The sequence below is a fragment of the Meleagris gallopavo genome, chromosome 5, assembly GCF_000146605.3.
Source record: "Meleagris gallopavo isolate NT-WF06-2002-E0010 breed Aviagen turkey brand Nicholas breeding stock chromosome 5, Turkey_5.1, whole genome shotgun sequence".
Taxonomy (NCBI): Eukaryota; Metazoa; Chordata; class Aves; order Galliformes; family Phasianidae; genus Meleagris; species Meleagris gallopavo.
Window position 1 is genome coordinate 15,741,269 of NC_015015.2, and position 17,947 is coordinate 15,759,215.

The 17,947-nt window shown below is 37.0% G+C and overlaps 1 protein-coding gene across 4 annotated transcripts; it reads right to left on the minus strand.

Moving 5' to 3' along the window:
* Positions 1 to 1,632: 1,632 nt before the first annotated feature.
* TESMIN (testis expressed metallothionein like protein) lies at positions 1,633 to 17,947 on the minus strand. 4 transcript variants are annotated; one of them, XM_019615461.1, is made up of 13 exons: positions 17,921 to 17,947; positions 16,805 to 17,370; positions 14,471 to 14,588; positions 13,794 to 13,852; positions 13,537 to 13,695; positions 12,787 to 12,907; positions 11,013 to 11,089; positions 9,089 to 9,174; positions 8,407 to 8,478; positions 7,705 to 7,807; positions 4,442 to 4,579; positions 3,732 to 3,907; positions 1,633 to 2,358 (listed from the first exon to the last, which is right to left on the minus strand). In XM_019615461.1, exons 2-13 carry the CDS (start codon positions 17,276 to 17,278, stop codon positions 2,184 to 2,186), a joined length of 1,758 nt encoding a protein of 585 aa, XP_019471006.1. In that variant the 5' UTR covers positions 17,279 to 17,370; positions 17,921 to 17,947; the 3' UTR covers positions 1,633 to 2,183. The 4 variants fall into 4 exon arrangements, with proteins under 4 accessions (XP_019471006.1, XP_010709477.1, XP_019471009.1 ...); XM_010711175.2 differs by having other exon boundaries at positions 17,811 to 17,941; XM_019615465.2 differs by lacking the exon at positions 3,732 to 3,907 and having other exon boundaries at positions 2,240 to 2,358; positions 17,811 to 17,941.

Genomic DNA, 17,947 nt, shown 5'->3' on the forward strand with positions numbered 1-17,947 from the left:
AGGTTCAATCTCTACAGCCACACCACCAACATCCATCTCTGACACTGTGGGCCAATATAATAAAATAGGAAGAATTACTTTCAGAGTAGCCTTCATAAAATAAATGTAATATGGTTAATGCATATAAGTAACAAACTTATTTTATTTTATTTTTTTTAATTAAAACATATAAAAAAGAGAGCAACAAAACTAACATCAGTCTGGTTTGATGATGGTGGCTGCAATTCTAAGTGTGTTCTCAAGGTATTTGTCAGATTTTTGATGAAAAAGATCTTTTTTTTTTCACTCTTCCTGTGCTTCATTCTTGAAAAAGTTGATCACAAGTACACATACAGCCAAAAGAAATGACATGAATAAGACCTGAGTGCAAAGCAAGGGATATTTCTCTCTGGTAAGGGAGGGCTTATAGAAGTCTGGTAAGGAGACATGATCAGATCTCGGATTGCAACTCTAAACATTCCTCTTGAGAATTTGCAAATAGCATATTTATGTTGGCTGAAAATGAAGTTGCAAATAAACCAAAATATTATTTTTCTTGCACTTCTGAATACTATTTTCAAATTCATTTATGAAAATGGAAAGCAAGGCTGCATATTTTTGCTGTTCACAGGACTTTTTAGCCAATGTATCAAAATCCATAAAATTCTTTACCATAACTTCAGTTATCACTGCACTGCATCCTCCTCTCTTCCCCCCTCCACCCCCCCCGAGCCCCTGCACTGGAAATCTTGACAATAGTTTGCCAAGCCTTTGAAGTACTCTGACATATCCATTGTTAAAAACTGAAATAGAAAAAAGATGTTTGATGAGAATGTTTGCTTTAAATAAGTTTGCAGCTGTAGCCATTAAAATAATCTCAACTTTATCCATTAAAAAAAAAGAAGAAGAAGAAGAAGAAGAAAAAAGGAAGATTTCTTGCTATTTTCATTGAGGCTGAAAATATTGGCAGTTTCAAAAAGATCTAGACTTTTTTTATCTGCAGGGTTAAAATATAATTAGTTCATGGAGTTATGAACCCATGGGATTGCTCATTCTTTTTAAAAAATATATTAAGAAAAATCAGAGACAGTTCTTGCCTAAGGGTGCTGCTGAAAGCTGTAGCTCAAGTCTTATCTAACTCATTTTCCTTAATTTGCTATTTGCACTACATTTATACCTCTCCCCAGCTTGCACTTCTACCTCTTACATTTGGCTGTACAATTTCTTACCTTCCCCACCACTCATCTCCCCCACTTTAAATATATTTTATTTCTCCACTTATTTATTTAGAGTCTATTGACTCAACATCTGTGCATGCTCTTCTGACTTTGTGACCTCATAGTGACGCTCTGGGGACAAACATTTTAAGACAATGCCATTATGTAGATATTAACTCCAAAATAAAAGGAAAAGGTCTTTGGAAGTGAAGGCTCAAGGAAGGAATGATACGTTGAGATGGTACCATGTCCCACTTGGAGCACTTTGAGAACCCATTTTCTCCAGCAACCTTCAGCAATCCCCAGCAGCAGTTGTTAAAAACAAAGACGTATAATCCAACCCATTCATATATCAACTACCACTCATTAAAAAAGCCCTACCTCTTATTAAATAAATTTTTAAATAGCATGCAATCGTATCTGCTATCCTACCAAGAATTATGAATCAACACACATGGAGAATATCTTTATTTTTTCAAGCTTAAAAGCCAAAAATATCCAAGCAAATATTAAACAAGCACAAAACATCTAAAACTAAAGAGCATTAATTTTTATATAATCTGTCAAGACATTTAGATGATAATATGACTGCAATAAGAGAAATAAGTTGCCAAATCAGAGAAGACACAAAGCTGAATCAGCAGATTTGCCTGCCATCACTGGAAGTTGAATTGTTTCACAACCAATAACAACCAAACTAAGATAGCAACTTCTTTCTCAGTGCTTATTGGCTCTCCACTCACATAAACATTCAACAAAGTCACTCTAAGTTAAACTTACTTTAAACTGGAGTCTACATAAAGACTGAACAGTTGGCCCAGAAAACCCCAAGTTTCACTTACATCAGCATAATTCAGAAAGAATGCAGCTGAAGTCAGTGAAATTAGTCCTATGAAAATTTAAGGTAAGATCATTTAGATCTTACAGTGACAATATATCAGTATTACCACTCATTGACTTTATATTACAATGAACATTATTCAACTTTCAGTCTTTTAATTGCACATGTAGGATCTGGGATAAACACCTCCCAAATTCCTCCATGATCATGCATTCAGCTAGACAGACAGAGTAACCTCCTTTTTCTGCCTCCTCAGCTTGCACCAGAAGACGAGCACATGTTGCTTTCACATCTTCCAAAGAAATATGTACAGCTGGTTCCCTGACATGGAAAAAGAAACTAGTATAAAATATATGCATTTTAAATACAGAAAATAATTTAAAAGACAAACTGCAAACCTCTTATCCAAGAGTTGGAATGCACAGAGCTGACTCAGACTAGCTGCACTGTTTCAGTGAGACACATCCCTGTAGAAATCTCTGTTTTACACTGAATAGCTTTTACTTCCAATGGTTTGCTTCTGAATTTATCTAATTAATCACATGGAAGACTGTGCTCACACCAGAGTTCATCTCTACAAATGCTGACCAGTAAGTGTAGCAGGGAAAGGTTATACAATAAGCAGCTTTTTAGTTAAGCAAGCAACAGTCAGATCCTACATCATGTACAAAGAAATAAGCTAAAAAGTCTGAATCTAGGAGGCACTAACTGTATCAGATTACTGCTGTTAAAAGAAGTAGAATCAAGACTCTCAAGGGTTCTCTGAATGGCACCTTAGCAACATATCTTTGAAAAAAACTCTTGAAACTACCAGTTATTAACACCATAACTCCTTGCACTACATTAATAGCAACACTCACTCTATTGGAACCATCTATCCAATCAGTATATTACCCACAGCAGAAATTATTCAAATATTTTCAAAAGAGATCATCAGAATGCTTTTAAAAAACAGAATTTGCATAAGAATTTCAAGGCAGTGGTTAATGCAAAGAAAATATTAATGACTAAAAACAACTAACCAAAAATACAACTGCATTAATAAGTATAATATTAGGATAGTATGGTCTTCTTGAAAAACATTACAAACAAACTGCCAAAATAAAATTGACAAATAGTGAGCCAAAGGAAGAAGAGATGGAAGGAGAAGCTGTATAAACATGTTCATTAAATGAAATCCACAAACATTTTAACATATCTCTAGGAGCAGTTTTGTAAGAAATAAATGGGAAGCAGGGAATGAAGAGAATTGAGTACGTGAGCAGTACAAAAAATAAGTCCTGTTTTTTAAGCAGAACTCATATCCCTGAACTCTCCACATTATATTCCTAAACGATAGGAACCACAGCCTCCCCCTTAGATATTTTTTATTTACTTAGGAGGGCAAAAACTATGTGACTTCTTTTATATAAACTGTCTGTCATTTTAGTCACCATTTGTTAGATAAATGCAATAAAAATTCATTAATTAATAATAATCCATTACAAATTAAAATCCTTTTGAATGTGGTGCTCAGGGACATGTTTCAGCAGAGGGTTGTTAGAGTTAGGGTAGTATGGTTATGTTGCAGTTGGACTCAATGATCTTGAAGGTCTTTTTCCAACCTGAGTAGGTTGAAATAAATGAATAACAGCTAACTGAAAAAGTAATGAAGTCAGATCAATGTAGTATCTATTACATTTCCAAATATTCACCTGTCTTTCTCCAATTTTGGTGAAATTTCAAATGTTGTTGTCAAAAATGGGTTATTTTCATCATTATTTCCAATATCCATGTAGTTTAGTGTGGTCAGCTGGGTTTTTTTATCTGGACTTTCTTCATAATTTTTGCAACCAATGCATTTGCAAATAGAGGAACACACAATCTTTGCCTGGCAAATATAGAATACTTAGAATAAAAATGTATAAAACTTGAATCAAAAATAAGCTGAGCAACAACTAGAGTTAAATCTCCAGTACTTATTTTAGATGCACGTGTCTTGGATACTCCCAGAGAGAGACCATCAGTATCAACGTAAGGAAGCAAGTTTGATCCTTGCAGGAATCCTTTTTGGAGAACGACGATTCTCTTTGCTCTGTATATTGGACAAATCAATGCCCCCATAGATTTGTGGTTTGAGCAAAGACTGTCTGAGTTGGCAGAAATACATTCCTCTTTTCATCTGGAGCACAGCACTGTCTGAGAGCTCATGATACTGAACATTTTAACTGATCAACTTCAGCTAGAATTAATTATTTGAAGTCATGAGAAGACATGGCAAGAGAGAGACTGCTTCCCTTGCATTCAAAAAAAATTTATGATGAACTATTCAAAGGGATGAACAATTCTTTTTAAAGACTACTGTTTACAGAATACAGTGAATGTTAATGTGACAACCACTGACAGGAAAATCCAACAGACTCACCTCAAAGCACTCGCAATAATTCTTGAGACATCCTGAACGCTTGCAGTTACATCCTTTGTTATGATGAGGTTTAATATCTCCCAGTTTGCTTTGTCCAATCTTTGGTAGAAAAGCTTCTGGGTTTCTATCAAGGCAGACCTAAAACAAAAAGTGTTACATTAAGAGACATTCAAAGACTGTTTCATAGCATCTGAGTGACACCCAGTATTTAGCAAAGAAATTCTTATTTTCACTTGGTGATAAGAGGAACATACATAAGTTTCCCAAAAAGTGCGAAGGCAAAAATTCAAAGATTCCAGAATTCAGAGCTGAGTGGGATCTACCATGATTTTATGGAATATCCTAAATCCAGCTGGTGACTGGACACAAGTGGTGTTCCCCAGGAGTCAGTGCTGGGGCCTGTCCTCTTCAATATCTTTATTGATGACCTAGAGGAGGGCATTGAGTGCACCCTCAGTAAATTTGCAGATGACACCAAGTTGGCTGGAAGTGTCGATCTGCCCGGGGGTAGCGAGGCCCTACAGAGAGATCTGGACAGGCTGGATAGCTAAGCTAAAGCCAATGGGACAAGGTTCAACAAGGCCAAATGCCGGGTCCTGCACTTTGGCCACGACAACCCCAGGCAATGCTACAGACTTAGGGCAGAGTGGCTGGAAGACGGTGTAGAGGAAATGGGCCGGAGGGTATTGATTGATGCTTGGCTGAACATGAGCCAGGAGTGTGCCCAGGTGGCCGAGAAAGCCAACAGCATCCTGGCTTATATCAGAAACAGTGTGGCCAACAGGAACAGGGAAGTGATTTCCCTCTGTACTCAGCTCTGGTGAGGCTGCACCTTGAGTACTGTGTCCAGTTTTGGGCTTCCCACTGCAAGAAAGACATTGAGGCCCTAGAACGGGTTCAAAGAACGGCGACAAAGATGGTGAGGGGTCTGGAGCACAGGCCTTATGAGGAGCGGCTGAAGGAGCTGGGATTGTTCAGTCTGAAGGAGAGGAGGCTCAGAGAGAGACCTTATTGCTCTCTATAACTACCTGAAAGGAGGTTGTAGTGAGCTGGGGGTTGACCTCTTCTCTCATGTAACTGGTGATAGGACTAGAGGGAATGGCTTCAAGCTGTGCCAGGGAGATTTAGGCTGGACGTTAGGAAACACTACTTTTCTGAAAGAGTGGTCAGGCTCTGGAATGGGCTGCCCAGGGAACTGGTGGAGTCACCGACCCTGGAGGTGTTCAAGGAACGTTTGGATTTTGTGTTGAGGGACATGGTTTAGTGAGTACTATTGGTGATAGGTGGATGGTTGGACTGGATGATCTTGTAGGTCTTTTCCAACCTTGCTGTTTCTGTGATTCTGTGATTCTGTAAATGACCCACCCATCTGTTATTCTTTTGGGGCTGTTTTTGTCTCTTTGTTGATACTACTTTCACCAGAAACAAAGAGAAAAACGAACCCATCCATATATAGCTATAGACATCTCAGAGTTATTAACCATATAATAGTCCAATACAAAGCTGATACTCAGAAATCAGCACTGGCTATTCCACTGGACAGTAGCTTTTTTCAGGTCCTACTATCTCACTGTGCCATGCCATGTTAGTCGGACTAAAGAGATTCTACGTACTTTATGTACAATATTAAGGAGAGGCACAGAAACTGATACGCTTTTCTGAAGGACAAACGATCTCTCACGCTCTACCGTGATGCTACCCGCGGCAGTGAAAGGAGTGCTTGGACTGCTACAATCTCACCAATTCAACTGCTGAGGAGCATTTGAATTCAAAACCCAGTTGTAGCATATCAATACCAAAAACTACTGTGGCTTTGCCTGGTTGGATTCAGCAAAATTCTAATTAAATGAACTTCTTGTACAGTCCAGAGATGATGTGAATGATACAAAAGAGATCTGGAGAGCTGTACACAAGAAACACAAAGCCAATATGTCCTTATTTTAGAGTATCAGTAGTTAGAGTTGTTTCATTTTCACTTTAAACCTTACATAACAGATATATATTAGTATAAAATAAATAATTGCCCAGAGTATGCAGTTTGATAGCTTACAAAAGTTAGCCCCCATACTGTTCAGTATTTCACTAATAAAATCAGTTTCCAAATGTGGAGTCTCACTGCTTCTCAGAAGTAAAGGGTTCAGTGCTGTTGTGATGAGCACAAGCTTTGCTTTGCATTGTTGTTTAGTCAACCAGAAAGACTAGCACAGACAACTACAAAGGATCTGCAAATTAAAATAATAATTCAGAAAATGATAATTTCATAGAATCATAGAATTGTTTGGGTTGAAAAGCACCTTTAAGATCATCTAGTTCCAGCCCCCTGCTATAAGCAGGGATGCCTCTCTCTGGACCAGGTTGCTCACAGCCCTATCCAGTCTGGCCTTGAATGCTTACAGGGAGGGGGCATCCACAACATCTCTGTACAACCTGTTCCAGTGTCTCACCACCCTCACAGTAAAGAATTTCTTCCTAATATCTAGTTTAAATCTACCCTCTTTCAGCTTTAAACCATTTCCCCTTGTCCTGTCACTACACACCCTTCTAAAAAGTCCCTCCCAGCTTTCCTATAAGCCCCCTCAGGTCCTATATAATGCCCAACAGAACTTCTCTTCCCCTGACTGAAGAGCCCCAGCTCTCCTCTCTCAGCCTGCCCTCATAGGGGAGGTGCTCCAGTCTCTGATGATCTTCGTGAACATCCTCTGGACCTGTTCCAACAGCTCCATGTCCTTGTGTTGGAGGACACAGAACCGGAAGCAATACTCCAGGTAGGGTCTTATGAGAGCTGAGCAGAGGGGCAGAATCACCACCCTCAACCTGCTGGTCACACTTCTCTGATGTGACCCAGGATACAGTTGGCCTTCTGGGCTGCAAGTGCACATTGCCAGCTCACGTTGAGTCTTTCATCAACCAACATCATCAACCTAATTCTGACTTTGGGACACAAATTTTCCTTCAAGTGAAAACATTTTCTGAAATTAAATTTGGAGTTGCACATTTTGTTCCAAGAATGAAAATTATAATTCCACTAATATACCACTAGCTATAATCAAAAGTATCAGAGGCTCCTTAAAAGTAGATTAAAAAAGAAAAACGTTATTTTTTTTTATGTAAGAAAAAATATAGCAGCAGCAGTTGGTGATATTTTGTATAAAAATAACATATTTCAAAGGCTGTAACTAGAGGAAAAAAACAATACTAGTGTATTTTTCATACACAAAGCTGATACTGATATATACAGTATTTTATATTTATTTATTTATTACCTTAATGGCTTTAAATCGTTCAGTTTCATGAAGTGGATTGTTGTAACAATTATTGCAATTGCAGTTGTTGCAAAAGTCACCACTGGCAAAGCATTCACAGTATCTACAATCAACATATAAACACAACTTCAGAAATGAAAAGAGTAACTGGTTTTAAATGTTATTCTACTTCATGGCAGAATTTATAGCTCCTACCCCTCCTCTGTTATTTAATCTTATCCAAATATACTCGGAGACCTTCTCTCTCACTTGTTCATTTTCACATTTTTTTAAAAACACCCACTCCACAATTGAATCAAATTTTAATCCTCATGTACAAATCTGTGTGCATTTTATGTATGCATGTAAATACGTAATAAGATTCTCCATAATAATTATGTAGATTATTGCTGTACAGAAGTGAGATAGAGAAATGATACATCAATATACAGCATTTTCATTCTATAAATAATTTTCTAGAACAACGTCTTCCAGGTTCTCTTCATATTTTCCATGTTTTTAATTGTTAGTCATCCACAACTACACCCTGAATTGTGAATTTGTGTGATACTAGTTGACATAAACTGTTGATCTTTAACTAAAGATCAGATGAGAATTTTTGCCCCATATGGCTTGTTCATTAGAATACATTTATTGTAAGTATATTCTTTCAAATATACACTGCCATTGATATTTATTAAATGTTGATAAGCTATTACTCACAATTTAAGACACTGAGATTTTGTGCAGTTACATGGTTTCTTAGACTTTGTAATCCCCGAACCAAAAGGTAGGCTACACAGATTGAAAGAGGAAGAAAATAAGAAAAAAAAAAAAAATACACAACATAAATTGGTCTATACTTTTGAAACTTTGCAACATTCTCCCCCCCACCAATTGCAGTGCTATCTTCACAATTGTGGAGTCAAAAAACAAGTGACAGAAAGAGAAGAAAATCTCCTGTGATCCACCAGTTGTCATTACTAGGGGCAGGCCAGCAACCACTCAGAACCCAGTAACTGCAGTGCAACTGCAAAGCACTCTCATCTGTCACACCGGGCTCGCATCTGCCTTGCATTTAAAAACCATCTGCAATTAAGGTTTATTAAAAGAATCCCATTAGTGTTAGAAATACGAGCTAAACACATGTTAATTATATTTTAAAACATATCAATTAACTCAGAAAATTAAATGTTTTTCGGACACATTTACAGCACAGTTGCATTGATCCTAAGAAACCCTGGAAGCCTTGACCACCAGTAAATGGAATAATGGCTACCATGATATGTACACAAATCACTTACAAAATTGCATGAGAAGCAGCTATATTACACAAAATGTCTAAGAGTCTTTGCGAGTATAAAATTTAAAGTTCATAATGGACTAAATGTTGCAAGCATCTTACCCAGCTGAAGTCATTTTCACTTGCAGATTCGATTCTGGTTGGAAAGTGGAAGTGCTAGCTACTGATTTTAAGTATTCATGTTCAAACTGTTCAAGATAAAATATATATAGCTTGCTTATATTAAATTTTAGAAGTAGACTACTGTGAATTAAAAAAAAAAATAACACAAGGAAAATGTTCTGAGGATGCTTTGTTTGCCACATAAAGCGATAAAACTCATGGAAGCATAAGGCTGTGAAAACTGCATGCATTTCTCTTTGAAACTGCTCAGTACATCAGGATACCCGTTTCTCCCAGTGTAAAGTATCAAGAACAGCCACCAGTTCTTGGTGCTGCAGTATTCAGTGTACTGCTAATTCTAAGTTCAGTTGCTTTTAATTGCAGTAATCAACAAAAACTGGCCAGTGACTTGATGATGTACATTACGTTCAGCTGCAATATGGCATTTAATTGGTTGAAGACTAAACAAATAAAACAAAACATATTAGCTTACAGGCCATCAAAACAAAATGCAGATCTATTTTCTCTTCAGAGAGGGTCCAGAGGAGGGCCACTAAAATGACCAGAGGGCAGGAGCACCTCTCCTATGAGGAAAGGTTGAGGGAACTGGGCTTGTTTATCTTGGAGAAGAGAGGGCTCCAGGGAGATTTCATTGTGGCCATCCAGTACTTGAAGGGAGAGTATAAACAGGAGGGGGAAACAGCTGTTTACGAGGATGGATAGTGATGGGACAAGGGGGAATCGTTTTAAAATGAGACAGGTGAGGTTTAGGTTAGATATTAGGAGGAAGTTTTTCACACAGAGGGTGGTGACACGCTGGAACAGGTTGCCCAAGGAGGCTGTGGATGCCCCATCCCTGCAGGCATTCAAGGCCAGGCTGGATGTGGCTCTGGGCAGCCTGATCTGCTGGTTGGTGATGCTGCACATAGCAAGGGGTTGGAACTAGATGATCATTGTGGTCCTTTTCAACCCAGGCCATTCTATGATAAAATAGCCTAGTAAAACAGGTAGAAGGAAGTGCTGTGAGTCCTTGTAAATAATAACTACTTTAACTAGTTATCAATCTAGCTGCCAATAAGGAAGAAGAAAATTAATATATTTAAAGCAAGAGAAGAAATCTAAGCAACAACAGGCTGGGGATAAAATCAGAGAGAGAAGTGCAATCCTGTCTACATCTCTAGAATGTTTAGGCACCAATTTGTCAGCACTCTACTTTTAGTGATGAAAGACTCTATAGTTCATTGCTCCATCTGGCCCTTGGGTTTTTAATTTCCTCTTTTACGAGGGTGGCTGTTACCCACAAACCATCTGCTGTGTTTGTACTGACATTACATTCATTTAACACAAATCAGAAGTTAACAGGTAAACATTTGCAATGATTTTTGCTACCAGTTCTATTGGAAGTGACAAGAAAAATCAAACATCTACAAAGATGTTTAGTCTTCTGTTTTCATTTTTAAAAATAAATTGAAATATAGTTCTATCACTTCATTAGCAAATAATAATTGAGAAAATTATAAAGACTTACTGACTATTAAGTCCTAGTCAACAAATACAGTGTAAGGAATCCTACTGGAAGAAAACATTCTCATTCTGGTTAAAGTCAATGTATTTTCCTTCACCTCTCAATAGAGTTATAGAATAGTTCTCAGAAATAATGTAATTTATATAAATATCAAATTCAAGTCTGAAAAATTGGAATTGCACTTTTAAATTCTGTTATTATTTACAGAAAATTCTCAAATCGGAGAGTTTGTACACAGGAAGCACACAGGATTGTAAAGCTAACCTGTCTAAACTAGCTAAAATGTATTTAGAAAATGCATACAATTGTTACCTCCTGACATTAGACACAAGAACCTATTTTTAAGAAAAGGAAAGTTTATACTCTGTTTTGTACATGACAAAAATAAAGCTACTTTACCTCTTGTTTGTTTGAATCCAGATTACCTGAAACAGGCAAAAGCTGCCCCAGTACAGCTGTTACAGGGCTGCCCACATCTGAAAAGATGACATTTAACTGACTGCTCACAGTGTATAAAATTTAATTTATGCATTCAACTTTCTCAATTAAGCATACAGCAAATAGATAGTTTTGACTTTTTGTATTAATAAACAATAAAAACACTAATCTACAATATTTCCCGACAGTGTCTTTTTGCACTATCTACTCAATTTAGCGTGGAGAGCAAACTTACTCCACAATTGTATCAAAGAAGGACCTAGAAGTTTGTTCTTCAGAAAAGTTTTTCTCAATAAGAAAAGGAAAACTGACAATATAAAGACTCCTTTACAGAAGAACTCAACTCTTCACCAATTTTTTAGCTAAGAATGTGGACAGATGCTTTTACTCTATGACATCAAGTACATTTATTTAGAAACAGCATAGACTTATAATATTTTGATATGAAAAATGATTAAAACAGATGTTTATCCTGAGCTCTTCTTTTATGAATTTCCAAAATTCTGTCAGAGTATCTGGAAAGGAGGTATTTAGCCTATTAAAAAACAAAAAACAAACAAACAAAAAAAACACAAAGAAACAACAACTAAAAATCTATGAAGAAATCCATGGCTGTAAGAATAGAGTTTTGTGCAAGCCCCAGTGGGGCATTGCATTTAAGGAAATCAGTACCTTAAGCTATGTAGAAAAAAGTAAGCATTACTCCATTGTCTTACTGAGATAACAGGATTAATCTAGGTTTAAAGAAACTTTTAGATACAACTTCTGGACCCACGCCTTTTACTTACTGGGAAGATCAGTAAAATGAAATAAAGCCTGGGCAAATAAAAATTAAAACAAACAAAAAGTCAGTGCTCTCCTCAGATTTTTCTTTCCTAATGTTGCAGCAAATTAATGAGAGCTTGAATGGTTTCTATGGGCATATTTTCTTTAATTTGAATGTACCTGGTTTATTCTTCCGATAAATATAAATAAACATGCTCTATAACTAGGGCATCTGCTGAGATTCAAACACTCAGCATCTACTGATACCACAAACAGTGCATGTATGGTGCCCACTAATGAAAGGCTTTGTTTTTGCAATGAGATTGACACACACCACTGAAATCAGAAGATACTGATAAGTGAAGAAGTAATGTTTATGTTTCTGTGGAAGCTATGTTTGGGTAAAGAAACATTTAAGTAAACTTAAACCTCCATTAAGTAGTGTTGCCCCTAAGATGAAAATGTATTGTCCCACTAAATATCTGAATAGCTAAACAATGAACTTTGAGATCTCAGAAGCCACCTTCTTTAAAAACGGATGGAATTTCAAGTTCACTGAATGACAGAAACATTTGTGGGACATTTAGAATCCCAAGGCCGAAGGATACCCAAACAGCCCTCAAGGATGCTCCTCATTTATAGTGAAACAGTGCCACCTCGTGGTATACTAGGGTAAATGCAACCAACTGTAGGCAAGCGCTTTTTGCCATGCCTTTTCGTAAAAGAAGTTGGTCTGTATATTAAAAATTATAATTACATTCAACACGTCCATTACATCAGTTTCACAACATTTAAATGCCTAGATTTTTTTTAATTATTACAAAAGAAAGTAAAACAGTAACTTGTGAAAGCTATACTGGCTTCATCTCACCTCTGCTCACAGCTGATTAAGAAATTAAACACCTGCGCTTGCAAGTTAACTACGCTCTGCTATCTGACATGCTAGAGATAACTTTAACTTTGATTTTACCAGATTGAAGATAATTACGTTGGTCTTCATACTGTGGAATGAGATGGATTGTTTTTAGATCCTGTGTGCCACAATCCTTTATACAGAATATTTGAGTACCTCCTTCCAGTTGGCAGATCATCTGGAAGAAGTAGATAATGATAGCCTCCCATCTAAGAAACTGTAACTCTAAGCATACAGACAGAACAGGTTTTGTAAGAGTAGCACGCTTCATAAAGCTGCACCATCACACACCAAAGTCTCTCAGACAAATGGATCATTGTGCACAAAGGTGTCTGCCTTTTGACCCTTTCAATTTGCTTGGTTTTGGAAGAATCTGTGATCCTGTAGCTCTTCAACCTATGGTGAGATGCACTCCTGGTTCTCTAAACTCTTGTATGAGGTTTAGCATAACATATTCTAGCTAGTTTTCTACTATGCTGGCCTAGCATTCAGTTCCCTACCCAGAACAAATCCCATTTCACTTCAGTATTTCATGTCATTTATTCAGATGTGACTGTAAAAGAAGACTGTTGCTTTGTGAAATTATCTTCATATTACTGTATGTAGCTTTCAAATAGAAAAAAAAACATTTTATAGGTAAAACAGCACTTTGTCTAAATAAAAATTAGTGCCTGCATATGAGAAAAGCACTGTCTAATCAGTCTTGACACAAAACTTACTAAGTGGGATTTTGGTGCATGCATGGTACAAGCAAGTTAACATTTGCTTAGCATATAATTCTTCCATCAATTACCAGACATAAATTACCAGGGGGCTGGAATAATTTCTGTGTAAATATCCAGATTCCTCTGCCACACCATGCAGTGCTAATAACTCGCAGTTAGACTCGTCAATATTTGAACTCTGAAAAATTGCTCCATCTTCGTGATTCTCAGTAACATTTCTAATTGCATCTCTTACTTCGGCCTGAAAAAAACAAGTGTTATACCTTAACAGGCACTCCTGAAAATCTTCATTGAATTCCAGGCATATACCATGAATTTAGAAATCAAATGCATACTTACTATTTCATCATAGACAGAAGCACTAGTCTGAGGCAAGCTGTAGACACCACTGGAGCATTCTTGTACAAGAAAAAAAGAAAGTTTTGTTTATTAAGACATCTGTTTGCTTTTGCTTGGTTTTAAGGTCAGGAGCTCACTCACAGTATCAAGAAGATTTTGATGTCACTACAGGGTTACAGTCTTACAATATTTAATATTCTCTTGTAGCAGACTTTAAAAAAACAGGCTTCCATGTGTGTTTGATGCCTCTAAAAGGTTTATCGTGACCGTCTGGTAGAAGTCATTTAGCAATGACATTATGTTAGCGAGGCTGATGTGTACGTCAGCTTCCACTGGAAAACCGTACTGCTATCATACAAAGGACAGCTGGGAGACTTAAGGCATTATAAAGAACAAGGGAAAATCCAAAGTAAGCCTGAACTTTGTGGCTGAAGCAACAAGAACACACATGAACAAACATTGATCTGTTTCAAAACTTTCTCCTTTCAGACATTCTTAGCTCTATGACCGTTATTAGAAGGAGCTCATGCTGCAACTTTCCAAATCCAGAAATTATTTTATTCAGACATTCATCCCCTTTTCTAACCCTGTAAGAGGAGTTAAAATAAAGTAATGAAACAACAACAAAAAAAACCCAAACAAATAAATAATCCCACTCAGACACCTGTGGCACTTACCATTAAAGCAATCTGGCAAATTTTTTGACTGCATAGGACTGTTTTGTATTCCTTTAAACTGATCATAATAAATACAGTTATTCTCATCTTCAGCTGGAGGTATTAATGATCTGATCACCTGAAGAAAAGAATGTTTTATAACTACTTTATATATTACACATCTCCTTTAAAAATAATAATAATGAAAAAACAAACAGAGATAAACAGAAACTGATTTATAGTCATCTTTAAGTTGAAAATTATTTGCATTTCTTAATTATAATTAAGCACATAAGTGCTGCAGAATAACCAGCATTACCAGATACTACTGACAAGTGACTATTACTTCTCCTTTTTCTGTTGAGTTTGCAGTTATGCTTTAGATCTAACACTTTTGTAACTATAAGAGCATCATACCTAACACCTACATTTCAATTTTCCATGATAAAGTAAATGAACAGAAATGGAACAAACAGAAACCAACTATTCTGTAGTTTCAAATTTGAACTGAGATTGTGCAAACTGGACAAATGTCTTTCCATCTCTGGTCCCTGCTTTCTCTGCTTACTACTGACAGTAGTTCAGGGGGATAAGCAAGCAGTATAGAAACAGCCAATTGGCTTTAATTCAGTAAAATTAGTATTCATAGCATGATTATAATTTTGTTCTAATAATTTCAGGAAACATAGCAGATGAAGGAAACTGATTCAGTGTGGCAAACTGTAAGGATAACAGGAAAAGAGATGGTCAAGAGATTCTAAATTTCATTTTTAGACCATTGTGTAGAAGAAGTGAGCCAAACACATTTTCGTTACCTGCAGCTTGACTTTGAAGAAAGGAACTATTACACCCTAATCATATATATTCTTGAGAGATTTGAAACTTATAGTTCCAAAAAATGAAGTTTGATTATTAAAGAACTACTGATAATATTGGACATGCATTTAAAGAATCTCTGAAGCAAAAGATCTCCATAAACCTTAACCTGAAATCAGAAAGCAAGCTAAAACACGTAAGGTTAATGTCAAGGTAGACTTCAAGCATTTTCAGATGAAATGGCACTGGGAAATGCTCTACTGCTGCCACCCGATTTTCAGTCTGGCACCTTGGTGGGATACTGCAAGAAACAAGCATTAGACCCATTCTCAACCAAGTGATTTTTGTTAATTTTTGGTGAGTTTTAATGCCTTTTTGAATTTCTGAACCTTAGCGTAGCAACGTTTGTTAAAATATTTACACTGGAAAGAAACATCAACTGGTATACTTAGTTATTTCAAAATAGCTTCCCAGAGGACACACAGTATTCCCCCAGAAGCTGCCTACGGAGCACAAGCTGAATTAGGTGATTTCTGCAGAAGATATTCTACAACCATAAAGAAAGGTACAAGCACATCTAATATTCTAAATATGAATAGTCCACATTAAGCAGATGGATTTGGTCCCCTGACCATCACTAAAAGTTTAATGCTGCACATCTTTATAGGCAGTAATTAATTCAATATAGATGATGTTACCTTCAAAGCATACCACTTACAAAACTACTTCCTCTACAGATATTTAACAACATAGGTCACAGTTTACCAATGCAAATAAATTAATTTCAAACACATTCAGACTACACTAAGATGACAAGCACGTCAGCTGTAGAACTAAAGAACAAAAGTTAACGTAATGGAGAAGGCTCTCGGGAGACCTCACTGTGGCTTTACGACATTTGAAGGGTGCATAAAAACAAGAGGGTGGAATGGTTTAAAATTATGACAGGAAAGGTTTACTTTGGGTATTAGGAGGAAGTTCTTCACACAGAGGGTGGTGACACGCTGGAACAGGTTGTCCAAGGAGGCTGTGGATGCCCCATCCCTGGAGGCATTCAAGGCCAGGCTGGATGTGGCTCTGGGCAGCCTGGTCTGGTGGTTGGTGATGCTGCACATAGCAGGGGGTTGGAACTGGATGGTCATTGTGGTCCTTTTCAACCCAGGCCATTCTATTATTCTATGTTTCTATTTTGTACAACTATCAGATGGTTGCTAATATCAACAGTAATATATAAAACTGAAGCAGGTACTGCACGGTAACTTTTTTTCTCAATAAGCAAAATACGCAGCCATTTAAAAATAGTGCTGCCAAATACAGGCAAAAAAGAACAGCAAACAGAACTGTACGTTCACTGCATGTTATTTAAAGCACAAGGAAACAAATTTGATTTCTGTGCACACTACTAAGTTCATTCTAGCACAAGATTTATGACATTACTTCAAAGATTACATGGATCCCATCTCAAGTTTTAATGTGGTGATCTTCTACACATAAATTACAAAGAAGCATACACAAAAATACTTATTTTATGCATCTTACAGGTATGGCTCCAACATTTTGATTGACTGCTCCTTCTGAAGAGAAAACACTTGAAGTTGGAACACTGCAATTTTTATGCTGTGTCACTACAGAAGAAAGGAAATGGTCACCATCTGAAGGCAGGTAAGGTGAATGCGTATAATCAGCTTCTTCAAGATTTAATCCTTTGTATTTTTCAAGATCTTCATTGTCACAGCTATTGTTTCCGTGTGGATATATTTCAACTTTTGCTATTGTATTCTGATTTTCAGTGGAAAGAGGATACTCGAAGTGATCCAACAAAGCCTCTCCCACATTTATAGTGTATAACTGATTGCCTTGACTGGACGATAATCCTTCTTCAACAGGATTATTAATTACTGTGGTTTCCAGACTGAAGTTTTCAGAACTATCAGGAACATTTTGATTTAATATTTCAGTTAGAAATCCATCATCTGTAGCTGATCTTATGTCAAACAATATCTGATTCTCCATAGTCACAGGCAGACAGTCAGGTGCATCTTACTTATTTACTTGAAGATAATTAATTTTTCTATCACAGTATTCTTCCAAATAACTTAGATATCCTAGAAGGGAATGAAATAGTCTTGACCAAACAAGTACGTGCAATACTGAAGATTAACTCAATTAACACGAAACTGAAAAATACAATACTGAAGCGGCTGTTTGGGTCCTGAAAAGCCACCAAGCCGACACAAACAGCTGCTTTTAGTGCAAGAACAACTTTGTAACTTTTCACATTGCAGCATTCATATAATTTGGGCTTAAAATAGAATTTAGCTGCTAGATTTTAGCAGTCAAAAAAAAAAAGAAAAAAAAGAAAAACAAAAGAAAAACCACAGCCTAGATCTTGGAGAGCAGCAGTTACATTGTCAATCTCGTATAATTGAGCACCGTAAGCTCAAATCACCTATATCCCCATGTCACTACTGTCAGATGGAGACAAGGCACTCCTCTGCCCTCCATGCTCCACAGCACCTGCACTAAGACACCAGCACAGACCCACCCGCTCTGCTATCATTGCAACTCTTGGATTTGGGCTACGCTAACAGGATGCTTAGGCTCACGACACGAAACCAGCCCTCTTCCCTCACTCTACCCCCTCTCCAGCCCCACCCCGCGCTCAGCGAGAAGGCGAGGAAC

Excerpts from the sequence above, each read along its gene's own strand:
- TESMIN (XM_019615461.1), bottom strand. The coding sequence starts at position 17,278 with ATGGAGAATCAGATATTGTTTGACATAAGATCAGCTACAGATGATGGA. Across the intron at positions 12,908-13,536 it reads GAAATTATTCCAGCCCCCTG|ATGATCTGCCAACTGGAAGG; the intron begins GTAATTTATGTC and ends TACTTCTTCCAG. Across the intron at positions 7,808-8,406 it reads AAATCTCAGTGTCTTAAATT|ATACTGTGAATGCTTTGCCA; the intron begins GTGAGTAATAGC and ends TGTTGATTGTAG.